The sequence below is a fragment of the Hemicordylus capensis genome, chromosome 1 (assembly GCF_027244095.1).
Source record: "Hemicordylus capensis ecotype Gifberg chromosome 1, rHemCap1.1.pri, whole genome shotgun sequence".
NCBI classification, from domain to species: domain Eukaryota; kingdom Metazoa; phylum Chordata; class Lepidosauria; order Squamata; family Cordylidae; genus Hemicordylus; species Hemicordylus capensis.
Window position 1 is genome coordinate 217,669,357 of NC_069657.1, and position 27,835 is coordinate 217,697,191.

Sequence of the window (27,835 nt, forward strand, 5' to 3'; positions counted from 1 at the left end):
GCCCTGGCTCAAGGGCAAACTTTCAAGCTAAGCTGGCTCGAATGCGAACCAGCTCGATTTCGGCTTGCCACAATTTCCCAGCCTCTCAGGGATCTTACAATAAGCAAACAAAGAAACCAACCAACCATGATGTTGATGTTGGCTGAACATCAAACTGCTTTCACAGAGCTCAAGAATGACCTTGCAAGTGATGTTATGTCATACTTTGACCCCAACAAACAGACTGAACTTTTGGTGGATGCTAGCCCTGTTGGCCTGGGTGTTGTCTTCACACAAGTAGATCATCATGGCCATTTTTCTCCTGTAGCACGTATGCTAGCAAAGCTCTTTCACCCACAGAATGACAGAATTTTCAAACAGAGAAGGAGGCATGTGCAATTGCCTGGGCATGCTCTCATTTTCACTTATACATTCATGGCTGTACCTTCACAGTCATAACTGATCACAAGCCTCTGGAACCTATGTTCAACAATCCATCTTTTCAACCTCCCGTGCATATTGAATGCTGGATGCTTAAATTGCAGGGGAATGACTACAAACAAGGTCATCTAGTGCTCAGGTAAAGATAATCCATCTGATTATTACTTGGTTAATCCATTCCTTGATCCGGGCCAGCTTTTGAATGGGACTTTACTTACTTTTAGTCCAGTCCTAGTGTAGAGGCAGTCTGCTCTTGCCTCTCTGTAAATAATATCTATTTTGTTAAACTATTAATATTTCTGATTTTACTTCACAGCCTTGTCTTTGTGTGCTACAAATCTCTCCTCTGGATTCTATAGCCTCTGAACATTGGGCCTGAGCAAATGATACTGGCCTCAGCACATATAAAGAAAAAGGGGGCATGCCGAGAGTATGCCTGTTGGGACATTAACAAAGTTAAATAATACTTTGTTTAAACAAGTATTTGTAACATGTTGAGGGGCCATTCAGATGAGCAGACCTCACACGCAATCAAGGGACACAGTGGAAGGGCATCGGGATGTCTTTGGAGGATGTCCCAACAGGTGTGCTCTTAGCGGGACTGGTATTATTTGAACAGGCTTATTGTGTAAATTCATATTTCACTGAGAAGAAATACAGAGTAGAGATTCATTTGATTTAGTGAGTGCCAGGACTCAGCCCCAAACTTTTTCTTTTCTTTTTCTTTTTAAAGGCCCCTCCTGTTTTTCAGACAAGTGAGCATGGAAGATTTTTATAGGGGCCAATATCTCCTGACCTGCTGTGGCCTATTGCTCTCTAGAAGTTTCCTAATGATTGGCTGACTTCTTTGTTTCCCCATTGGTGACACACAAGCTGCACTTCCCCTTGATATCCCTTAGGTTCAGGGCCTGCTAAGGGTTCCTGATGGGGGATGCTAATAGAGGGATTATGCTGTCTCACATCAGAAGACTGTAAGAAGATGGCTTTTGGTTCATGCCAGCTGTATGATGTTATGATTTCTTCTCTCTCAGCTTCTGGCCTCTTTTCAGTGCTATCCATGGAAACAAATATACATTTACCTGTAGTTCAAGATAGCAAAGGCATCATCTCATACTGCGCGGAAGGAAGGCAATGGTAAACCACTCCTGTAGTCTTTTCTAACAAGAAAACCACATGGCTCTGTGGTTGCCAGGAGTCGACACTGTCTTGATGGCACAATCTTTCCTTTCCTTTACAAGATAACTGAGTTAAAAAGCCCACCTGTAAATGGACTAAAACTCATTTGTACTGCTTATGTCCTGAGTTCTCAAAGCACTTCAGATGCATTATTTTAGTAAAAATGTTTCTAGATGCTCATTTTCACTGAACTTTCTCTACAGAGATGGCAAAAACTTACTTTTAGAGTTTCATAGCTCAGAGATCACTGCTGAGGCTCCAAATATTAATAAACCAATGATGCTGTTGCATTTACCTTCAGAAAGTCAGAACATAGGTTGTCCTCTGGGCTATTGTGACCATTTTATGGACTTCTTACTGTTTGTGCAGGCTTCTTTTTCCTTCAGTGCCAAGTAGTTTCACTGAGTCTGCAAGAGCACAAGGCATCAGCAAGAACGGTAGCTCACTAGAGAGCAAATAATGCCAAAGGTGACCTCCTGAACAGTATCTGCACTGAAGTAATAATCAGAGATGTGCCTGGAAATATAATCAGCTTATTCTCTTCCATCCCTAGCTTCCCATTTTGTTTTTGTTTTATGTGTGTAAGTATGTATACGAGGTTAGCTGTTTCGTTCTTAGTACCACAGATCTGTGGTTAAGTTGCATATATGTGCACCAGTGTGAAACGGACAGATACAGCTGATACAGATACAACAGTTTGATTGTAAGGGATGAAGCCAGCCTTATAATTCTTTTAATTTTAATGTATTTTGTTTGTTGTATTTTTATACTTCCCTACACAAAATCTTAGGGAGATTTACAATTTAACCAAACAACAACTAAAACCTAAAAATCATGTAAAAACAAATTAAAATTACCATTAATAAAAATTTAAAACATCATAAACTAAAAGCCTGATAAAACAGGCATGTTTTCAAAAGTCATTTAAAAACAACCAGAGATGGGAAGGTTCCGATTTCATTTGGGAGTGTGCTCCAGAGCCATGGGGCAATCCTAGAGAAGACCCAGTTTTGGACCACCAGCAGACGAGCAGGTGGTAACCGCAACCGGACCTCCCTCGATGATATTAATAGGCAGGTTCAGTTTCATGAAGAAGGTGGAGCTCTCTTTAATGCCCTGGGTGCAGGCCATTCAAGGTATGGCAAGCCATTCAGGGTGATGGCATTCGGCAGAGCTTTTTATTTATTTATTAATCAAATTTGTACACCGCCCCAAACTTTCATCTCTGGGTGGTTAACAATAGCATAAAACAGTAAAATATATAGAAAAACATAAAACAATTTGACGATTTAAAAATCACCTACAAATTAAAACCTTAACATTTTAAAGAACTGAAAAAGCTTGGGTGAAGAGGTGGGTTTTCAAATGCTTTTTAAAAATTGTCAGAGATGGGGAGGATTGATGTAGTTATGTCTCGGGCTAAGCTTCCTCACCATGTCAGATCAGTATTAGCTTATATTGCAGACATGGGGATTGGTGAGAGGGCCAGGCTTTGAATGTGGCCTGGTTTGAAGGCAGAGGAGCTTTTACCCTTGGACTTCTGGACTGAAGTCCAGGGCCTCCACAGTCCCTGGGGGACCCCCCAAATCCTCTTTAGTCTGTCCTGGGTGGTTTGATTGGCTGGCCGATCATGATGGTGCTTAATTTGCAGGGGAGGGGGCCCTCCAAAGGCCTTTAGGTCCAGGTTCCAAAATTACCTAGGTGCACTCTGTTTTCAGGAGGCCTTTGTGTGAGACACAGCAGAGGTGAAGCCACTCACCAATCCCTCTCCGGCAAACTTTAGTCCAGCTGTAAGGAAATGTGATCATTCGAGTTGGAGAGCAATCAGTAGAGCCATGCCTAAACAGCAACAGGGGAATAATTCCTCCTTGCTTGGAGATCTTCTTGAGGCAGCAGTGCAGATAGAGAAGTAAAGTCCTTTGTGCTTCTTCCTTGCTTTCCCTCTCTCGGCTCTCAAGGCCCTCCCTTGAGATTTAGATGCTTATCTTCAGGGATGTCGTCATGTATTCCGAACAGAATGGCTGCATGATGACTGTCCTGTTTCCCTGAGGCCAAGCGGCAAGCTGTGCAACACCTCACCACCTGGTCTGTTGCAGGATGGCTGCAGGGGGTCAGGCATGGATACTAGAGGCTGAGTGTCGCCAGTTAAGTTGAGCCAGTACCCATGGCTATAGCTCTGAGTTGCTGGTGAGACAGGCCTTTAGGCAACGCGAAAGGGTGGGAATTAAGAGCTGGGCTCTCTGGAGCAAGATCTCAGAACAGGTGGGGTCACACAGTACAAGACCTGGAACTAGCCTGCCTGCAAAGAATAAGGTCTGGAGAAAAGGAATGATATCAACAAGGACTAGGTTCAAGGGGATTTAGCTGAGAGGCTGCAGCTTAGGCAGCTGTTGAACCAGCAACTGAGCTGAACAAAGGCTGAGCCTAAATGGTAGCCAGCAAGCCTCTGCCCTGCCTCTGGCTCCCTTGGGTTCCGTTAGTGCCACCTGACTCCAGTTGTGCTTCTTCCTCTTGAGAAGATCCCTCCTCACAAGAGGCCTTTCCAAGCTGAGCTGTCAAGCTGCAAGTTGCGTGCTCGATGCCAGTGCTTCACTCTGGATCTTGATGGAGATGAGGGTTGCTCTCCCCTGAGGAGGGTGGGCTAAGGCCTGTTGCCCCTCCAGTATTCTGTGGGGCAAAGTTGGGAGAGGGATCTGACTGCAGAGATGTACCAGCTTGAGATGGATAGCTGGTGGCATTTGCAAGGATTTCTGTGGAGCCTGTTGTGGGGATTACCTGACAAGTATAATCCCTATAAGGCTCCCGTTTGGGGACAGTGGTGGTCCTTGTCAGACTTGATGGAGACAGTTTTAGTGGCAGGCTCTGCATCAGGCTCTGAGTTAAGGAAGAGAGCTGGTCTTGTGGTAGTAAGCATGATTTGTCCCCTTAGCTAAGCAGGGTCTGCCCGGGTTGCATATGAAAGGGAGACTAGAAGTGTGAGATATTCCCCTCAGGGGCTGGAGTCGCTCTGGGAAGAGCAGAAGGTTTCAAGTTCCTTCCCTGGCATCTCCAAGATAGGACAAGATTTTAAAAAAAAAAATAGGACAAGATTTTTTTATTGAACCAACAAACTATCAAAGCGTACAGTATGTTGCCAAAGCACAATTATATACAAAGTGGGCTGAGAGAGATTCCTGCCTGCAACCTTGGAGAAGCCGCTGCTAGTCTGTGAAGACAATACTGAGCTAGATAGACCAATGGTCTGACTCAGTCTATGGCAGGCTTACTAAGTTCCAAGGGTGGCCACTCCCTCAGGTTCCCAGTTGGTCCTCTTAGGAGACCCTGATATTCTCTGGAGGAGCCCTAACAACAACAGTATACTACTAGGATGATTTTTAAAATTGAGATGACGCAGAAGCTTCACCAGATTGGGGCTGTGAAGAGGCTCACAGTCGAGGATTGCCTCTGTCAGATATTGAGCAGGGCATAGGCCATCTGACTGTGTATCAGGGAGAAGCCAGAAAAATATTGCTGAAGAAAATGGTTCTGTTGAAAGACAGGGAGTATATATTGTGTAGGTGGGGGAGATGTTTTTGAAATGCACCCTCTTTCAGATAAGACCTTTAATATTCTACTAAAAGAAGTGATTGGTAACATCCAGTCTGTTTTACGTAGTGTTCTGCCAAATGCTGACTTTAACCTTTTCCGACTTTGATTTAATATTTTTTTTAGAGTGACTGATAACATCAGTAGCAGAAGGAAGTGAGAGCCTTGGAAGGCTAAAATCTAGAAATGTGATTTTTCTTTGTCTGACAGAAAAAATGAGTTCTTTGTATGTCTGTGCAAAGGAGGTTGTTCAGTGTTCCCAGATTATTGCAATGACTGATTTCCAAGTGATTTATTTTGGTTTAGCCAGATTTTCAGTTGACCCCACATTCCTTCTAGTATTTGATTTGTTAAGGTGTTGACATAATTCTGCTGGCATTTTTTCTTAAGTAGATTATATTCACAACCAATTTTTCAAAGCAAACAGATGGCTTCTGAACAAGGGCATGTCAACGGAAAAGATTCCTTACGGTAGTATGACAGCATTGCCCCAAGAGACCTGCTTGCCATTCATGTTCTTGTAAGCTATTACTCAAAACCATCCTTTGCTTTCTCACTTGTGTCTCTTTTGTGTTGTGACTATAATCGGTTTCTTGGAATTTTAAATAGAGTAGAGAAACATAATTGAAATTTAGCAAGTTCAAATGGTGGGCCAGCTCTCTGTTTGAACATTGAATTGATTTCATTTCTATAAGCTACGAGTTCTGGGCTTGTTCAGACATGCATCTTTTATCATGATTATTGGCCGACACGTTGTGCAAGGCGATGCTGGCATTTGCAGCCTACTGGGGCTGTGGTGCTCATGAAAGCCAGCCCCAGCGGTGTTGTGCAAAAGTACAACGATAGCACAGCGACTTAAAACGGCATGCAGGCATTTGCACCGCACCACTTCTATTCACACTTTACAAGCTCTTTTGGGCTCCCAGTCTACACAACTGACACAAGGGAGGCACCAGAGGATAGGGAGGGAGGGAAGTGGAAGCAGAAATCAACTGGGGAGGAATATGAGATTATTTCATGCACAAGTACTTAGACTTGGATTACGTGGGGACTGGTAAAATGAGCAGATCCCATTCATACATGTCTCATAGGCCTTTTTCACTAACCTGCCTCTAAAACATATCTAATCAAACTCCCAGGGCCAGCCTTAAGGGGACTTGCTGTTTGTTGAGTGTACTGTCTGGAGTTTAGCTGTAGAAGGCCTGTGAGCAGGGGCGTAACTATGATAGGGCAAGGGGAGACAGTTGTCTGGGGGCCCAGTGCCTTGGGCCCCCGCCAGAGGCAACTCACATGACTGACTCCCCCAGCCACGCACCCGCCTGGGCTTCCTTCAGTTGTAAAACTGATGTGAGTGTTAAGACCTGGAGCTACCAGAACAGCATGTCTTTCTCTAGTACCATTAAATGACTTGCATCGTCCACAGTTTACAGTGATGTTCTACTGTGGCACAGTAATTTTAAAAATAATTTAGGATGATGTTCTATTGTGGCACATAGGGGATGTGTGTGTGTGTGTGTGTGTATAAATAAAAAAGATTTCTTTACTTCATGAGCTGAGCTTCAGTGAGGGGGGGCGTCCGTTTTAAAATCTTGTCTCTGGGCCCACTCCAACCTTGCTACGCCCCTGCCTGTGAGACTTCAGTGGGATTACCAAAGCAGGAGAGCATTGGCCCAAAGAAGCAAATTACTAGGTAGCTCTGGGCATTGCTGAGAAAGCCTGGGAACAGTAATAGGGCTTGTTATACTATTATGATTTGAAGTCCTTCATGAGCTACACAACTTAGCAACACTGATACATTAAATTGTGTGTGTGTGTGTGTGTGCACACGTGCATGTGTGTGCACACGTGCATGTGTGTGCATGCCAAGGGCACTCCTTCCTCAAATTTCTATTTATCCTAGGACTGGCCCTGTAAAATCCCCACTCTCATGAGAGACCATCTACCTTGGTTTCCTCCTCCCCCATGCACCTACGCATTCAATTTAACAATACAAGCGGACTGGTGTTCCATCAGGTTGTTCACTCATTATTTAATGACTTCTCAGTCAAGTGTGTAAACGTCCCGTTAAAAAGTGTTTGAGTTGACATTGGAAGATGTAATGTTTCAGTCTGCAATTGCTCATCCATAGATGCAAGTTATCGTTTGATATACTCAAGAACAGAGGAGCATCAGTCGAGATGGAAACAATTCAAATCTACTATTATAAACTCGTAGATCATCATAGGTTTTGAACTGTGTCTATCCTTTACACAGGGAAAAATTAAATGTTTTTTGCATCTCTCAAATAATAATTATATGTTTAACCCCAATCTATCTATGATGCACCACAGAATAGGTGCCGCACAGACTAGGAAGTCCCAGCATTGATTAGGGCTTCACTCATATGTTTGAAGTTATGTCTTATTTCAGAAATGGTGGAAGGTGTTATGAATCCAGACACACTTTCCCCAGGAAGCTTCATCCCCTGTTTCAACAGAAGTTAACAAACTTGGTCCAAGGATAGCATAATGTGGGAGAAAAGAGAAGAGGCAGGATATATAGGTGGAAGGCAAGGAGAGCAAGACCCATGCAAACAATTAGTTTATCTCACTACCACCCCTCTGTTGCTGAGCTCCTGTAGTAACTTGAAGGGACGGGCACCTTTCACATATTCATACGTCCAAGAAAAGAAAGTGCTTTTCTTTCTTTGTCCCCCAGTAATGCATTTTGCTCCGACCAATATATGTTTTTGGTGCTGCCACTGATTGGATTTAATGCATAGAATCTAGAAACTCATCAGATACCCTAGAATAATGCTAGCGCAGCATAGCACCAAACAATTAAGGATTCCTTGAGTGATACTATGAACAAAATTCTCAAATTGCTGAACTGTGATTGGGTTCTAAAGATATAAAAATCCTAAACATCCTGGAATTGCTTACAGAAATGCAGTTGTTGTTGTTGTTGTTGTTGTTGTTTACATTTTATATCCCGCTCTTCCTCCAAGAAGCCCAAAGCGGTGTACTACATACTTAAGTTTCTCCTCACAACAACCCTGTGAAGTAGGTTAGGCTGAGAGAGAAGTGACTGGCCCAGAGTCACCCAGCTAGTTTCATGGCTGAATGGGGATTTGAACTCGGGTCTCCCGGTCCTAGTCCAGCACTCTAACCACTATACCATGCTGCTGCTGCTGCTGTTGTTGTTATTGTTGAACCCGTTTATTATCCTGGTAATTTCAGCAAAATGTTCATAAGACTTCAATGCTTGTTCTATAGTTCTACTATATTGCACCCCAAGTCTGCTCATTCTGTGTTTTTACACGATGTGTGTTGTTGAAACATTTGTTTCAACAACACAATTTGCACAAGATCGTTTGGGTTACAATCTCATCTTATTCAGTGATATCACTTTTTGCACCTAGAAGTAGAAACAGTTCGGCTACAACTCCCCTGATTCAGGTCAAATTGCATGAAACAGTAGCCTGCGAGATAGGTGCACACACACACACACACACACACACACACACACACACACCCCTAAGAGTTTACACAGCTGTAAGACTCCAAACATAAGAACATAAGAACAGCCCTGCTGGATCAGGCCCAAGGCCCATCTAGTCCAGCATCCTGTTTCGCACAGTGGCCCACCAGATGCCGCTGGAAGCCACAGACAGGAGTTGAGGGCATGCCCTCTCTCCTGCCATTACTCCCCTGCAACTGGTACTCAGAGGCACCCTGCCCTTGAGGCTGGAGGTGGCCCATAGCCCTCCGACTCCAAATTCTATTATGTAGTTTGACCTTAAGTAAGAACACATTCACAACAAAATCTAAGTCCTATATTCAGTTGAGATTGTATGTGGAATCAGATGGATTTAAATTGTTCGTGGTGTGTAATATATTCCTACGTTTTCATCCTAGCACTTGGATTCTGCATGGCATGAACTTTTTCATGGGTGGACAATGATGATGGTAGAACTGACAATACCTCATTTGGGTTTCAGAGAAACAAACCAAACTATTTTGGAAAATAAATAGCCCGATTGGGTTTCAGATCCACTATTTCCACAGATGTGCTGGTTGGGAGAAAGTAGTAAAACTGTTTTGTGCAGCTATTGGAGTCCAGTAAAAATAACACTTCGTACACACTTAGGTTGTCAGGCAGAGTGGCACCACTATGGTCAAATGTATAACAAAGCAGATTGCAAGGCAAGCTTTATTTAAGAAGGAAAACACAGGCAGATTTTCCTTCGAGAATTCTATAAATGCTGCTTTAAGAGTAGCAGATTTACAGAGAAACACGCAAAGCAAAGGATTAGGACTATATTTTAGATTTATAGCAAATGTGAGAGCCCTGTTGTTTCATACTATTCAAAGCAAATTACTTTACATTCCTGTGTCGTGACTGAATTCTGAGAGCAGTCTCGTTAGAGCCATCAGCTGACAAGACATCATTACATTTCATCAATGATGCAATGCCATTCCATCTGTCTAGCCGTAGCATTTAGCTTTGTTCAGTTTAGGAGTATATGAATGGTTTGTAAACCTTTATAAATGCCAACTAGTTTCCTGCTTGATGCCCAGGTAATGATACAATCTGTTACTGGCAGTATCCCAACTAGGCAACCTTTGGCTGGTTTGGGCTGGCCGCACAGAGCAGCAGTGGAGAATGCATGAGTGACTCTCACTGCTTTCTTTGCCACTTGCAGCTCTAATGCAAAGGCTTTTATCCTCTTGCCAATATGTGTGCTGCTCAGTCCACACAAGAGAGATCAAAATATGCATCTCCATCCACCCCATTCTCAGAAATGACCAAGGAAGCATGCATATAGATCATGTGTGATGTTCACATGTATGAATTTTTTGAGTGACAGCATAACCATCATAAGTAACAATAAATAAAATAAAATGTATATACAACCTTTGCACATAAGTGTTGGAGATGAACTTCCAGTGCATCGACCTTTTGCACCAACTGTCCTAATGACCACTAGGGGCATTGGGAGTAGAGACAGTGAGTCAGGGTCTCCCTATCTGTCCCTACTCTATGACCCCTCAACTGACTCTGCAGCACTTCCTGTGCTGAGTCACAATCCTTCCTTTCCTCCTAGAGAGCAGATGGAAACATCTCTCTCTCTCCTTACCTATCCACTATGTAGTCCTTTAGATTAGAGATAGGTCTTTCCTATCTAAGTGTATTTAACCAATAAATGTTTAGTGTTTAGTCATACAAGGATCTCCCCGTGTGTTTTCTCTAAATAGCTGCAATATCCAAACCATCCTCTGCTTCCTACTCTGTAACTGGAGTGTGTGCTCATTCCTTAGTGCTCTGCTGTTTTACCTATTGTGGGTAAAAATCAACAACCTCTAACAGGGTTATGGGCCCAGCAGGAGCAACAGACTTCTAGTCACAAGCAGATTTTATTTTTCATTTTTCATTTTTGAAAGTGCAGCTGAGTTAGTTAGAAACTGCAGCATGGATCCTGTGACTACGGCCTACTCAGGAATGGCTCCTTCTTTTCCCAAACTGGATGGCAATAACTACGAAACCTGGGCCCTCAAGATGAAAGCGATCTTCATGACAAAAGGAATCTTTGAAGTGCTCACGGAGGGACTTCATCTTGGGACAGCCAGCCCAAGATGAAGCTGCTCAAGCCTCGTGGGACAAAAAAACCAACACGCGTATGGCCTTTTAATTTTGAGTATAAACGATGATTTATTGATCTATGTGCGGGATACTGATTTAGCCTCAGAATCGTGGGATAGACTGAAAAAGCAATGTGGCTAAGTCTCTGCAAAAGCAGCTCTTCTCCTGTATAAAAGGCTATGTGAAAGCAAACTGCAGGAAGGGGGAGACTTTGAAGCCCACATAGCAAATATCTTAGAAATTAACAGGCTTTTGAAGAGTAACCAATGTGAATTGAATGAAATTATTCTAATTGGGGCAATCCTACAATCCCTGCCTAAAAGTTTTGAACCCCTAATTGTCGTTCTTGAACTGTCTCACTGTGAACTGAAGGTTAATTCTGTCGTGTCCAGTCTGAGAAATTTTAATATAAAGTTGCAGCAGGAGAAATTTGAAAGCGATGGCACTCTGGCACATTTCAGCAGGCAAAGTAATTCCAGCATTAGCAAGCAAAGTAGCCTCAGTGACTCATCAGCATATAATTCAAAGAGCGGGAAACTCAGAGGGCACAGACCTGGTCACTATGGCAATGAAGTAAACACAGGGATGAGTCATGGTGACAAACAAAGAGGGGAGGAGGAGAAGCATGGACAAGGTGGCTTATCTGAAAGGGAGAGCAATGCCAAAAGCTACATTAGTATTACCTTAAAAGAGCCAACAAAGGGTCACACTTTCATCCTGGACTCAGGTGCATCCCAGAATATAATCTGTGATCGCAAACTATTTATCGAACTCGATGAAAGCCATAAATCTGTTGTGATCTTAGGAGAGTCAAGGAAGCTAAGCGTGGCTGGCAAGGGGACAGCAAAGATACTTTGTGGCTCTACTGCTGAAGCTTATGAGGTTAAGATAACTGATGCACTTTTCGTGCCAGAGATGCAAGTCAACTTGATTTCAATTGGACATGGACTCAAGAAGGGATGTAAAGCAATTTTTGAAAATGAAGCATGCTACATCTCTAAAGGTGATGAATTAATCATTACTGCCCACATGTGGGATGATGGACTTTTTGAAGTAGACTGTGCTACTGCACAAGCAAATGTGGCAAGTAGTTGCCAACACAAAAATTGTGATTCCTCATGGCACAGAAAATTGGGCCACCGAAGCCTAAACTTTGAAACTGACTCCCAAATGAGGGAACTAACCGAGAAATCAGTGCCAGATTCAGAAGGGGCTGCACAACCAGAACCCAAACTGAGGCACTCACAGAGGCATAACAAAGGGGTTCCACTTAACAGACTCTCACTCATGGCTAAAGGAGGAGAGATGCAAGAACCCACTACATGGCAAGATATAGAAAGGTTGCCAGCTGATGAAGCTGAGAAGTGGAGAAAAGCAGCAACGGAAGAAATTGATTCCTTGCACAAAAATGAGACTTGGAGACTTGTGGATCTACCCACTGGAAGAAAGACTGTGGGATGCAAATGGGTCTTCAAAATCAAGCAGGATGCAGAAGGGGATGTTCAGCGCTACAAAGCCAGACTAGTAGCCAAAGGATACTCCCAAATCTATGGTCAGGACTATGATGAGACTTTTGCACCAGTCGTGAAACACACATCAATTAGAACATTGCTCAGTGTGGCAGCAGCCAAAGGGATGCAAGTTGAACACTTGGATATAAAGACTGCCTTCCTACATGGGGAAACTGAGGAAGACATCTACATGCAACAACCACCAGGCTTTGAGAAACCTGGAAAGAAGGGGATAGTGTGCAAAACTGCAAAAGAGCATCTATGGCTTAAAGCAGGCAGCCAGAGCATGGAATGAAAAACTGAATCAATTACTACTTAAGGAAGGGTTCACGCAAGGAAAAGCTGACCCCTGCCTATATTCTAGACTCAGAGACAATAGGTGGACTTACATTCTGACTTACGCTGATGATTTGATTCTTGCACATGAGGGAAGGCAAGACAGTCATGAAATTTTTCAACACTTGAACAAGGAAATAGAGGTGAAGGAACTCGGAAGCATCTCATATTACCTCAGCATCCAAATAGAAAGAGAAGAGAATGGAACGTTCCTTCTCAACCAAAAACAGAAGATAAAAGATCTTCTAGAATGCCTGGGACTGACAGGTGCCAATGAAGTCAGCACGCCAATGGATGCTGATTTCTGGAAGCAAGATGAGGACAGCCAGCCTCTACCAGCCAACAATCAATACAGAAAGGCAATTGGAAAACCTTTGTACATACCCACAGTGACAAGGCCAGACATTGCCTCAGCAGTAGGAATCCTGAGCAGAAAAGTGAGTGTGCCAACAAACAAGGACTGGATAGCGGTCAAAAGACTGGGAAGGTACCTGAAAGGCACTGCACATTATGTATTGGAGATTCCAGCAAACAGCAATCCCAAACTCGTTGGATATGTGGATACAGATTGGGGCGAGGACAGAAAAGTCCGCAAGTCCACAAGTGGACACTTGTTCCTGTATGGAGGTGGAGCCATAACTTGGAGTAGCTGCAAGCAGTCACTCGTTGGGCAATCATCCACAGAAGTGGAGTACATTTCAGCAAGTGAAGCGTGCTGGGAAGCAGTATGGATACACCAACTACTATTGGATTTTGGCATCGAGGAACCAAAACCCACAGTGATGTTTGAGGACAACCAAAGTTGTATCCAGATTTCCCAAATGGAGAAGATGAAATCTCGAACTAAGCATATTCCCATAAAGTACCACTATGTTCGGGACTTACAAGAAAAAGGGGTGGTCCAGCTGAGGTACTACCCCACAGAAGAGATGCTGGCAGATGGATTAACCAAGCCATTATCCAAAGACAGATTCCAGGTGCTTCGTGAGAAGATGGGAGTCGTGACCAGGTGCGACAGGCGATGAGAAGGGGTGTTGGAGATGAACTTCCAGTGCATCGACCTTTTGCACCAACTGTCCTAATGACCACTAGGGGCATTGGGAGTAGAGACAGTGAGTCAGGGTCTCCCTATCTGTCCCTACTCTATGACCCCTCAACTGACTCTGCAGCACTTCCTGTGCTGCGTCACAATCCTTCCTTTCCTCCTAGAGAGCAGATGGAAACATCTCTCTCTCTCTCCTTACCTATCCACTATGTAGTCCTTTAGATTAGAGATAGGTCTTTCCTATCTAAGTGTATTCAACCAATAAATAGTTAGTGTTTAGTCATACAAGGATCTCCCCGTGTGTTTTCTCTAAATAGCTGCAATATCCAAACCACTCTCTGCTTCCTACTCTGTAACTGGAGTGTGTGCTCATTCCTTAGTGCTCTGCTGTTTTACCTATTGTGGGTAAAAATCCTCTAACAATAAGTGCATTCAGGATGGTGTACAGAAACTGGCAATATAAAACTCAATGCATTAAAGAAAAGTAAAAATAGCACAGACAATAAAGTATGTCAACAACAGAGCAGGCATACACAAAACAATCCAGCATCCAGTTGACTCGATCACGATTAAAGGCTTGTCTGAAGTTGAACAGATGCACCTCTACAAGTCAAAGTAAGCTGCTTTAAATGTGCTCCCCCACATCTAGACTACAATGCAGAAGAGGGAGAGAGATCACCCTTTTCTCCTGCCTAGTTTTCTTGCTACCTCTCCCCCAGCTGCTGTTTGTCCCAGTTGTCACATTTACAGTTCATCCTTAAGTGGTGCAGCGGGGAAATGCTTGACTAACAAGCAGAAGGTTGCCAGTTTGAATCCCCACTGGAACTATATCGGGCAGCAGTGATATAGGAAGATGCTGAAAGGCATCATCTCATACTGTGTAGGAGGAGGCAATGGTAAACCCCTCCTGTATTCTACCAAAGAAAACCCGCCAGGAGTCGAAATCTATGGCACACTTTACTTTACTATCAATTTCTGTATGTAAACTGCTTTGGGAACTTTGGTTGAAAAGTGGTATATAATTACTCATCATATTTGTATTCGTACCACTTGATTCTGCTGTATGTGTAGACACTCGTATTAGGTTTATTAGGAGGCAAATCAGACATGATGTAGGCAGCCATGTGTGTTCAATGATAGAGCTGCCACATTAGAGCTTAAAAACTAGGCATGGAGGAGGGTTTGTTTTTCATCTCAAAAGGGACCACCTCACAAGCCATCATCCCAGATCCCCCTTTCCCAAACCAGTATCAAAACCGGGGGTAGGTGGGGAAGTATTCTGGGCATCAAAATACACAAAAGTAAGGCAGAGGGGAACTCAACTGCCCTCACACTTTTGATGAAAAAATTAGGCCCTACCCTGCTTAGTACATTAAAAAGGCAGACCCATAAGGATGCAAACAAACAGGATCCTGCATCCTTGATGCCTCCTTCCTCAGTGCAGGGGAACATGGGAATAATGTCCACTGCTCCCCCACCCCCCGCCCAGCAGAGGAGCAAAGCAAAGAGAAGCAGCAAGACTATGAAGGGTACAGAGACCAATAGTTTTGCTGTAATAACTGATATATGCAGCGATCACATGTTACAGACTATAAGTCTAATGACAGTTCCTACATGGCCCATACTACATTCCTGCATAGTCTTTATGAAGAAGCCCAACTGTAATAATAACTTTGAGGAATCTGGTGCAGAGGATAGGATGGGCAGAGTCTCCCAACTGCAAAAGATGCTTGCGCCACGCCAGAGCCCTCCAGCTGGACAGGCTCTTTTGTACTGCCAAGTTGTTTAGCAGCATGGTGAAAGGAGCCCGCCCGGCCCTGGATGTTCTCAGTTTATGACGCCATCCTAGCTCAAGCTGATACTTCCAGCTCCTGTTGTTCCCAGGCATTGTTTACTGGTGCCCAACCTTGCCAGCTACCATTGTCTCTACACTTGTTTACCGGCCTGGAGCAATTCTGTGAATGTAAAATGACATGACATGTGTCAATGGATCGAAGCACAACAGGGTGTCACAAAGTGCCACCTGTTGCTTGGAGAGGATGATGGAAGAGTAGAGCAGTGACCGCTGTGTAGAGCTCCGCACACTGCTACATGGCCAAACAAACAAACGTTTTTCTAGCTTCTGTCGACGTGGAGGTTGGAACTGGTGATCATTCCCTCTCCTTCAGATTCACATGCTACATAACCGAGGGGAAATTGACAGAATAAGTTGCAGGACACAGAAGGAAATTTGCAATAAGAAATGGCCTCCCTTTTTATGGTTCTGAGAGATGTTCTACACATTGCCCAGGTAGTAGATGGAGGCAAAATTCTGCGCTTTACCATCTCTGACTTAATTAGGTGGTGCTTTTTCCTCCGCACTCAACATCATTGGCTGCTACAAGTAGGGGCAGGGAAATGCTCAGTGTAATGACATACGGGTAAGTTGTACTACATGTTATGGAAGTAGGCTGGGAAGAAGTCAGCATAGCAGCCACCCAAAATGCCAGTCCTATCAGTTTCTTGTAACATGTAGTTCCACCCTTATTTGTGACAGCAACACTTGAGATTGCTCCAACCCATTTTTAAGACTTATATTTTAAGGGATCCATATGCCACTGATCCTCTGTGGCTACACTGAAGCTAATGCTCTGCTGAAACACTCTTACACAAGCGGAGGGTAAGCTCTTCTGTAGGGATGTTAACAAACTCTTTCCGTTTTCAGATTCCGTTCAAAATCTGAATGTCTCCTTGGATTGTTGCTTGCTCTTGTTTCCACAGCAGCACTGCTTGATTCACCATGCTTCTTGTTTTTTCTTTTTCTTTTTAATTTCAGGACTTTGTTGAGATGGCTGCGCAGATTGTGGCAGGTTTCAGTTTGTTTGTTCCCAAAGTGCACCAGTGCATTGATTAAGTCACAGTACAGCAAGGGATCTTGATGACACACAAGCTCATCAAGAGTCCTTTTGGTCAATATACATATGTGCTTGTGTGCATCAGTAATCCTGTGCTGCAACAAATGCAGCAAACTGTGCATGGGCCAGTTTCAAAATTAATCTTAGAAAATCCTGCCAGGTAAAACAGGAGGCAGGCAGCGTGGAATGCAGCAGGGCCGAGCAAACACACAAAACAATAACACCCAGGGAAGGTCTGCTCATCCTTACTTCTGCTCAGATCTCTGTCTGTCTGGTTCCGTTAAGGAGGCTATTTTGTTGTCAGGGGAAAAAAATCCTTTCTAGTTATTATAGAACCCACTCTTAATTGGTTCCATAATTATACCACTGCTTCTATTATATTATCAACATGAATTAGAATAGAGGACATAAGTGTTTGCTGATTAACACACTTCTACTTCAGTTTGATTGTTTGCCAAAAGGTTTGCTGTTTAAATATTGCTCTCTGCAAAATTATCCAGATGGGACCAACTGGAGCCTCAGTCCAGAGCCCAGATATACATGCTTAAGCCCTGTTGTTCCCAGCAGGGACCTATGGGCACGTATATGTCTGCTGGATTTCGGCCATTTTCTATAGACCTATGATTGCTTCAAGAGGTCTAAAGAACCCTCCTGAATAGCTCATAGCTCATAATAAACTACATCTGAGAGACCAGCTCACTAGCCCTCATTTGCTCTAGTCTGTGGAGCCTCTTTGTGTTAACTCAAGGGAAAGAACTTCCACTGAGCTGCCAGATTTCACTGCCTGCTGTCTGAGCTGAAATTAATAGCAGGTCCCAGAGCGGATGTGAAGTAAGGCCAGATGTCTGCGTACCTCATGCCATTGCAAAGAATAAGTTTAATGGGGGTATGAGGAAAGCCAGCCCCACTTGATGTTTTGAAGGGTCTCTCTATGATTCATAACGTTTCTCTTTTCTTGTTTTGTACTCTTAGGGACAAGGTGATCTCCTGAAGAATGCCAAGAATGAAGCCATAGAAAACATGAAGCAGATTCAACTGGCTTGTTTGTCATGTGGACTGAGCAAAACTGGAAGCGGGAATTTGGATGCCAAGACCAAGCGGAGCCTGGAGGCAATAGAAGAAAAGGAGACTGGTGATGAGAATGGGAGGCTGTGAAAGAAGCCAGTGCATTCTGGTGTGTCGTATATTTCAATAGCCCAAAATTATTTTTTTAACGCATTAAAAAAAAAAATCACATTAGAATGCCCCCTACAGGGTGTCTGAAGTATTAAAATCCTCACAATGCCAGTGTTTTATTGAAGTTCATTTATCTAAGTCTAAACTCTCTAGTAGTGACATTTTTAATAAATCCAAGCCCTGTGTATGTGTGTTTGTGTGGGGAGATCTTGCAAAAGGTCTATCATAAGTTACATTATTAGCCCCTTTCCTTATTTATTTTGGCAGCTTTGATCAGACTTTTATTATACTGAAGATGGATAGAGTACATAACAGATCAATGTTATGCTTCATTTTATCATGCTGTCATTTCAGTGGCAACTTCTAATACACTCTTCTGTTCCAGAGGCATAATACAGATTTTACCAGGACAAAACCCTCCTCTTTTATTGGTACAGATTAATAATGGATTCCTCAGCATAGTAGGAATGATGAATAATTAATTTACCCATTAAATTAAGTTGATGAAATATTCAGCAGTCAGAATTTTTTGATAGACCTCAATTGGATTTCTGATGAACATCCATTGACTTTTTGCTAATCATGATGTGAAATGCTTTCTTGTAACACATATTAATAGAAGAAATGGTCATTTCATTTCATTCAAGAAAGGCAGATGTTCTGTAAAAAGTGTATAGCTATGGATTGAGTGATTCCAGGCTTTGGCTATAGGCACACAATACTGTGTTTTCATTAGACATAAGAGAATATGAAAGTGATCTTTAGTCATTTTGGGATATTTCCCAGTGCCATTGTTTGAAGGAAGATTATACATAAGTGTGAGCTCAAGATAATTCTCAACCCTTCTCTTTCCAGTCTTAGTTATATGTGTTGTCATTCTCTCAGATTTCCCCCCCACCCCAATCTCCAGATATCCTAGTGAATGGTGAGAAATTACTCACATTCTTATAAAATGCAACAAAGAAGCAGCCTTAAGACAAGGACACGTTGGCCTTATTTTGCTCGCACAGCCAAACTGAGATGGTGAAAATGTGGGCTGAGCTGATCAGAACTGAATGAAGCTGTCATGAGACCTTTAATAAATATCACATGACCACATTGTACATGTTACTATGTAGAGTGTAATGCACATGTGACATTGATGGCTTTGTATAAATAAATACACACAGTAAGTAAAACTTATTGTAGCATGTATTAAGCTGAATGTGGGGAGGATAGCTGATCTTGTAGTGGCAAGCATGAATTGTCATTTTGCTAAGCAGGGTCTTCCCTGGTTTGCATTTGGATGGGTGACTACATATATGCTCTGTCTGCTTTAAGATAGTTCCCCTTAAGGGATGGCGTTGTTGTTCAGTGGTGGAGCATCTGTTTGCATGCAGAAGGTCTCAGGTTCAATCCCTGGCATCTCTAGGTAGGGCTGGAAGAGACTCCTGCCTGAAACCTTGGAGCACCGCTGCCAGTCATACTGTGCTAGATGGACCAAAGGTCTGACGGTATAAGGCAGCCTCCTATTTTTAAAGTGCCTTAATGGTGTAGTACAGGGTTTCTTAACCTTGGGCCCCCAGATTTTGATGGACTACAACTCCCACCATCCCCAGCCATGTCCATTGTGGCTGGGGATTATGGGAGTTGTAGTCCATCAACATCTGGGGCCCAAGGTTAAGAAACCCTGGTGTGGTACATATGGATTGAGTTGCCAGGTGTGCATATGTGGAACCATCCTCATGACTACCCCAACACACACAGAGCTCCACTCTGATTGTCTCAAGCCACATTCTCATCATACTAATTTGATTGTGCACATTGAACAAGCAAGAAATGTAAAGCTAGCTATTTCCACAGAACGACTTGGAAAACTGAATGGTTGCCATGGGTTCTCAACATCATGTTTCAGAAAATCTTTTGGAAATGTTGGGGATAGGACAACTGTATCCCGCTTGTGTCCTGTCTCCTAATATTCACAGTGAAGCCAGAGGGCAGTTTCAAAGAAGAACCAGTAACAAACTCAATTGTCTTCATTCTACTATCCTTAATACATGTCTAGCTCAAATATTCTTAACCAGTGTTCCTATATTTCAGTCTTCTCAGTGCTTGAGTATGTATTTGCATCACTCTACTTGCAGTGGGTGTTCTATGGATATAAGAGAACTATATTTATTTAAAGCATTGCTTTTATTTTAAAAAGCTACTTTTAATATTAATTTGATTAACAAATGTGCTGATTTCCCCCCCAACTAAACAAAAAGTCAGTTGTTCAAAGTTTGACTGTCTGAAAATCCTATATTCATTAAGTTATTTTTTCCTGATTTCTTATAACACTATTATGTTTATGTTGCACATTTCTGAGAGAGTAAAGCTATGAAAAAAACTTTGACCTAAGAAAGTCAATAACTGCATACTGATACAGCATGTCTATCGAATGTACTCTAAATGCCTGAGCGTAAATGTGAACAGTAAGAAACACATAAAAGTCTCACTTTATTTCAGTCACGCAAAGAATCATTCAGATTGTTCACACATGCACACGAAACACTATGAGGAAGCAAAAAAGCATGAGCATCAACTACTACAAAATAAAATCTGCTCAGTGTAGGAGTGGTGAAGAAGAGTGACAATTAACTCATCAAAACATAGTTCATACCGTTAGACCAAGTGAGCTGGTTTATTGTTTACGAAACCTCCATGTTCAGTGTAGCTGGTGAATCATCTAGCAATCTTCCTTCCTGGCCAAGGACCCTCTGGAGGTATTTTTGACCCTCATGTTGACTTCAAAGGTTGGTGTAAATACAGGCATTCTGTTAGCCTACACCTGTTACCTTAGGTGAGGAGGGTCTCTACCACCTTCAGTTATTGGCACCCTTTAGCAATGGCAATTACCCAATCAGGGAGGAGAGTTTATCACCCCTAAACCTTTTGGGTAAGTTTGCAGCATCCTAGACAGTAGGGTCGTCTCATCTCAGAAAAATGGGTTTCTTTCATGTGATGTCTTGTAATTTTTTTTTTAAACAAAACCACAACAACCTCCAAGTGGCTGCCACTTGGTTAAGGCTTTGCAAGCAGGCTGACGAGGGGTAATCAATCCAAGTTCTAAACCCAGTATACAAAGAGGGAGATCAAATGTTTGAAAAGTGCATTATAAGAGAAATCCTCAGGCGCTAAAATAGCTATTTTGGAAGACTAGCCTCAGATCATTCGTCGTGGAGATCACGTCTCAATTTCCAGGCCTCTTTTCTAGATATGTGCAATTATGCAGCTCCAAACTTTCTGGTGATGTTTACGAAAACTAAATAACTTCTATGTGGAAGAGATCAAAATCGGCATAACTTTCCAATTATGATCTATGTGTATCCAGTGAGCAGTGTGTGGGTTTCCTGAAAGGGTTCTCATTGTAGGTTGCAACTCGGAGACAGAGGAAGGGCTGATTTATCTTGGACTTGGATTCATGAGGTTTTGTTATTCCCTTTAAATCTCCCTCCCTTCAGAACGGATCGCTCCAAGACAGCATATCTTGTCATCCTGTTACCAACTTTATATCAGTGATGCTGCTTGCATAGAGAAGTCACTTCTAGAATGTGAAACATGTATGTTCAGTGGCCTTTCATGGGGTTTCACAGCTGGAATGGGCAAGGATTACAGTGCCATTGGACAACCAAGCAGTCTGTGAAAAAAACTATGAAAAAACTATGTGCAACCAAAATGAGATAAAATCGTGTGAATTCCCACAGAGATTCATGACATGTCCACATCAGTGCTCCTCTTATGCTTTCAGTGCCACTTCTGCTTGCTTACTAGAAGCAGCCACCTGAGAAATAATATCCTTTGAAGCAGTAACAACATGGCATAGGGGAACCCCCATACTGACATGATCCATGCTGTTGTGTAGTCTCCTGTCCATTAGACTTGCGTTGCAGCCAGAGTGGTGGTGAGGGCAGGACCAGAGTGAGGTTGTTGGAATCATATGGACATGGCATACGAGCCAAACTCTGAATGGGTCCTAATGCAGACATGCTCCTGGATTCCCCCAGCCTCTGGAATACTGCAGCGATTGCTGCTGCGGCAATTGTGTGAGTGGCGGCGCTTGGTGCGGCTGGGGCCCGTCTGGATCATCTGCACAGAAGTTGGGCTTAACCCTGCCTCCCCCCGCCACTTGCCCACTCACACAATTCTGTGAAAGGCCCCGATGGAGGCATATGATGGAGACGGAGAAGGATGTAGTTCAATGGGCTATACCTGCTTGGAAAGGCTTCTGCCTGTGAATAAGAATTCATGCATGCATAAGTCCCCACTATCAAATGCATGCATGTCCCGCTATCCAATCAACTGTAGTTATTCTGATCAGGTTTTTGAGAGGGGGGATTAGCTGGATTTCGTGCGTGCCCCCTCCCTGGCAAACAGCTGATCAACTAACTTGCAGCCTATTTGATGAGGTTAGGCTTGTGCAAGCCCTGTGCACATCCCCTGTGTCTGTGGTCAAAGGATTCTGGGCCTCACTGGGGCAGACGTCCAAGTCAGCCAGCATAGTGTCTGGCAGTCAGAGTGGTAAAAATACTTAGGAAGCAGGGGTGGAAGCTGACGGGCAGGGGAAGTTCAACAAATGCCATCCTAGAAAAATAATGCCATAATGCCTCTGTTTCCCCACTGAAACTTATCAGCTTTTGTTACCAGCTTCTGTCCTGTGCCTTTGAGAGCAGCTTGAAGTGTGGAGCCATTAGTAAGTGATAATGCATATCTTCTTGCCTTGAAAAACATCACCTGATGTTTTTCTCCATGGCAAACTCCTTTTAAAAGCACAGGAGTGTCTTGGGCTGGTTTTTGTTTCTTTGTCCCTGGCAAGTTGGACACTTTATCTCTATCTAATACTCATGGGGCTGGTCACTTACTGCTCCAATCATTTCCAGTTAGACAACTTCCTTTGGTCCAACTTCCATGTTTGGTCCAACTTACAGGGTTTCAGGCACAAGTCTACATGGGTTGCAGGGGCGTATCTAGGGGTAGGGCAGGCAGGGCATGTGCCCCGGGCGCCACTTGAAGGGGGGTGCCATTTTTTTTTTAAATTTTTTTTTAAAAAGGCCACTGAAAACAAAATGGCCACTGTGCATGCTCAAATGGCCTCTGTGAGGCCCCCATGCCAGGCCTCGCAGAGGCCATTTGAGCATGTGTGGCAGCCATTTTGTTTTCAGCGGCCATATATAAATGGCCACCACACATGCTCAAATGGTCCCTGCAAAGACCTAGAGGCCAGCAAGGGGAGTGGGAACCTTTGCAGACCCACCCCACAGCCTTTAGGGGCTACAGGTATTTTTTTTTAAATTAATATATTATAAGTCACTGTACACATATTCAGTTTGGCACTATGTACAGAGAATCAGGGCTTGTGAATAATGAGCTGAAGCTTATGAGCTAGGATTGTATTCATTTGCTCTTTGCTTCTTGTTATAAGTGAGTTAAATGTGATGTCTTAATAATATGGCTATTAATGGTGAGTTTGTCTTTCAATCAGTGTGAAATTAGTATTAATTAGCCTTAGTATTAAGGCCCACTGGGAGTTTCTTGCTCTCTTTCTCTCATTTTAACTGTCTTTCTGAAATACTAGAATATATTCCAAGCAGTGACACAGTTTACTCTGCATATCTTTTAATTATTTTCAGAGTAAATAGGGAAAAGTCAAATTCTCCATTTCTTTTAAAAACTTATGTAATAGTGATGCTACAATGCATAGTAGAGAATTAGACATTAGTTTTCCAAGTATACCTCCACATAGTATTTGGGTATTTCATGAGCCCCGGCATACTGAAATTTGTAGTTTTCTAAATTGTTTTTGAAAAATTAAAAGATTAATGGGCTTGACTTGTATTTTTCAGCTGATATTATGGTAAAGTTATCTGAAAGATGGGTGTTGGATATTTGGACAAGGGGCGCAATTTCAGTGCTTGCCCTAGGCGCTATTTTCCCTAGATACGCCTCTGATGGGTTGACCAGGATGGCTTGGGTGGATGCTTTGTCTAGTTGGACTTTCCCTTATATCTCAAGTAATAAAAGTGAACAGGGCTGGTTTAACCAATTCCTGCTGTTGCCAACGTTTTACTAGTACTGATTTTGTGTGTTTAACAACAGTGTGAGCACCTGACTCCAAAGCGGAAAGTTTGTGACCTGCTGGCAGTGGGCACAATGATCAAAATCCAAGGAGGATTTCTTTCTTCATCTGTGAACTGATTGGGGTTACTGCAGTGATTTTCTGATCAGTCAAAAGCTGTAGACTTCAAAAATGCTACATGATGATAAAAGGTGTTTATTTTGGGTCTCTATATCTCAGGACAGAGTGCATGATCAATAATTCTTCTTCTGAAAGGCTGCACTACCTAATCTAATTGAGGAAGCACAGCAGATTAGTAGGATCAACTATAGGTTTGCCATGGGAACCGGAAATGATAATTGTATTAGAATGGATTCTCTATTAAATCCGACAGACTTCTAGCATCTCTTGCTGTGCCGTTTTACTGGTGTTTGTGTTTCCATGGATTCTGTGACTGATTTACCTTTTCACAAATAAGGGTCCAGGCCAGGTTTTCAATTGTGCTTTATTCTTTTTAAAGTTTGTTTTATATAATGATGCTTTTCTTTCTTCCTGGACAGTTCCAAGGGTGGAGGGCAGTGCTACTAGTTTTGTCCCCTTGGGAAAGAGTGCTCTGGAGACATACAGTGTCTTTGTAGTATTTGTTTTATTTGCAAATATAGCAACACAAGTGGAACTCACAACAAAAATGTCACATCAGATTTGAAATCTCATGTGCTGTATTGGTGAGGAAGGGACAGAACAGGGCATTAATGGGCAGCAGGAAGGTGAAATGTAGGATTGGGTGGTTCTTGTCAGATGATCTCCTCCCCTTGTTTGGTATAGTAAATTTGGTTGTTTTCATGTTTTTTCTTCTTTTCTTTTGGTTAAGGTTTGTTTGCAGGATGTCCTTTCTTTGTTTTTGTATTTGACATTTTCTTCCCCTTTTTGCTTTATATAGCCTGTGTCTTGTGTAACTGTTAATGTCAAGTGTCACCCACTGTCAGTGGTTTCTCTACCTCCTTCACCCCCTTCTCCCAATACTTTCTCTTCTCCTCCTTCCCCCAAACTTCCAGTGTTATTGCTTGTGCCCTGTTGATTGACAGGAGAAGGAGAAGGTCCTTTCCCAACCTCCATCCTAGCATTCCGTGACTGCCAAGCAGATGTGCTCTCTGCTTCTTGAAGGGTGGTTTCTGGTTCTGGGGTAAGGTCTCGTTCAGGGGTAACATCTTTTGAAATAATGCCTGGAGGATAGTTGACAGGAGCTGGGCAGTATCCAGTTCGGCAAATGCCATCCCTTAAGGTGTGAGGGTGTAAATGATTCAGTTAAAACAGAAGGGGACAGAGAAGAGCCAGTTAAAAAGCAGACAGAAGAATGTGCTAGCTGGTCAAAGAGATCAAATGGGGGGCTTTCTGAGATCCACAGGCATGACAGCACCCCTGGAGGCCACTGGATGACCCTGACCCGATGGTGAGGGGTGTGTGTGTGTGTGTGTGTGTGTGTGTGTGTGTGTGTGTTCGGGTGTGTGTAAAACCGAATATTCCCGGTCCAGTTTGAGTCTAGTCCAGACTCAAACCAAATTGGGCAAAACTTTGTACACACCCCTAGCTTCTTCCTCCCAAACTTAACATTTTTGATCATGAATTGTGGTCCCTCCCAATATGCTTAAATGCCTCTCCCCCGCCCTCCCTCCGCCAGCAGGATCACTGTGCTTATTCACACTCTCTATTAGCAACCAGCAGTATATTAATAGATACTTGTAAATGGAGGGAAACAGATCACCTGCATCAGATCACCAAAAAGAGAGGGCAAGACCATGAGACTCAAAGTGTCTTAAGCCAACTCCCAGTCTCCTGCCTTTCTCTGCTAGACCTCTGATACATGTCTGCCAAGCACTCTTCTCACCTGTCCTCCATGCAGGTGGATTGCCCCTTCAAGGGACCAGAACAGCTACTAGGAAACATTCACATTCTTTGTCAAATTGAATCCCAGACTCTACTTATGCATCACTTTAAGGCAAGACCATAGTATCAAACCCATTTCCAAGTAGATTTTGATTGCTATAAGAAGTACATTGGACCATTCCCAAGCATAATGTCTCTGGGTTCAGTACAAACTTGCAACACACTCCATGAAAGCCCTTAGCTGTTTTGAAGCATGTCCTTTAGGGTGGTCCCTCTGTTTAGGCTTCTTATATTCCTGGGTACTTGATTTGTATCAGTGCCATTCCAGGAGCGTGGCCAGTACAAATGCTGGCAACTCAGGCTGCAAGGAGCTAATTTACGATGTCGGAATGTGTAGGCAGACTTCACAATAAATGCTTCTAAACGTTATTATTTCCCATCCCTTGTGTTTAAAGGGGTGGAGAATTTTTTGCGGGGAAGTATGATGTGTGCTCCACCTAGTGGCAAAAAGCATCCATCTTGGTGCTCACTGATTCGGCACCCAACCTCCTCACAAGAGCATCTGGCCTTTCCATTATGCTCAAAAACTTAATCCTCAATAAGGCAGAAGACTGGGAAAGGCATTGTGCTCAAGCTGGTGGGAGAAGAATCTGCTCTACCTCCTTGTGTGTCATATTTATGGGCAGTGCCAGCATGGGCACTCTGTTAACCCTGAATGATGAGGCTGTACAGACAGGGCCTTAAAGGGTGGTCTGCTAGACAGAAATAAAACAGGTGTAGTGTTTACAACCACTTTTATATGCCAAGGAAAACTGGTCATGCTTAATTTCTCTGTGACAGGGTGCTATTAAGGAACTGGGCTGAAATATGGCCGCCCTGCTTGTATGTTTGAATGTAGCAGAGCTTGAGGGCTACTGGAAACCATGTTGATCATTGAAGAGTGGGAGATCATGAAGGCCAAGGGTCCATCTAGTTCAGCATCCTGCTTCCCACAGTAGTCAACCCAATGTTTCAGGAAGACCACAAGCAGGGCATGAAGGCAGTAGCCTTCCCACTGCTACCCCAACCCCGCAAACTGGTATTCTGGGGCAATTTCCATACACCAGGATTTACAAACTTGGGGCTCCAGATGTTGTTGAACTACAACTCCCATCATCCCCAGGGCCAAGGCACATGGGACATTGGGCTGCACCCATCTGTCACTTTCCACAAAGCTCGTCTGGGATGCCATTCATTTCAGTGGGACTTGCTAGGAATATACCCCACACATGCGCACTTGCTTGACATCAACAGGAGAGCTGGTCTTGTGGTAGCAAGCATGAATTGTTCTCTTTGCTAGGCAGGGTTCACCCTGGTTTGCATTTGAATGGGAGACTACATGTGAGCACTGTAAGATATAACCCCTTAGGGGATGGGGCCGTTCTGGGAAGAGCACCTGCCTGCTTGCATGCCTAAGGTCCCAAGTTCCCTCCTTGGCATCTCTGAGGTAGCACTTAGAGAAACTCCTGCCTGTAACCTTGGAGAAGCCACTGCCACAGTACTGAGCTAGATGGACCAATGGTCTGACTCAGTGTGAGGCAGGCTTCTCGGCCTTTTGGTTACGATCAAGTGTAGTGTGTATAAGGCAGGTTCTTATGTTCCTAAACATTTCCTTTCTCCACATGTACTGAAATAAGGCTCTTGATTCACCCCCCCCCCAAATGACTAAGAAATCCCTGGAGTGAAAAGCAAGTGGTCCTTGCTTTTCCATTGAGTGATGGCCCGATCCCCTAAGGATGCACAGGATTATATTATTCAGCACTCACATGTAGTCATGCATCCAAATGCAAATCAAGGTGGTCCCTGCTTAGCAAAGGGAACAGTCCATGCTACCACTAGACCAGCTGTCCTCTTCAGCTTGACCAAAAAGCTGGGTCCAAAGCTGGTGGCAATGAGGGGATGAATTGGGTTGGGATTGGACATGTGGTGATGGGCGGGAGTCTCCTCCCACCATATCTTTTCAGAAGATCTTTTCAGAAGATCCATTGCACTCTTTTATTATGCTCTTGGACTAGGTCTCATCAATTGGCTTAAAGTTATTGGTGCCAAGATACTTCCCTTTCATTCTTCACAT

The 27,835-nt window shown here is 43.3% G+C and overlaps 1 protein-coding gene across 6 annotated transcripts in view; it reads left to right on the top strand.

The window, feature by feature from the left end:
- Window positions 1-17,950, top strand: part of PLCL1 (phospholipase C like 1 (inactive)) — a 339,121-nt gene extending 321,171 nt beyond the window's left edge. For all 6 annotated transcript variants that reach the window (XM_053277834.1, XM_053277818.1, XM_053277824.1 and 3 more), the window contains one exon: window positions 17,562-17,950. In XM_053277834.1, coding sequence (XP_053133809.1) covers window positions 17,562-17,744 — 183 coding nt within the window. In that variant the 3' untranslated portion in view covers window positions 17,745-17,950. The remainder of the gene's footprint in view (window positions 1-17,561) is intronic.
- Window positions 17,951-27,835: the final 9,885 nt, after the last annotated feature.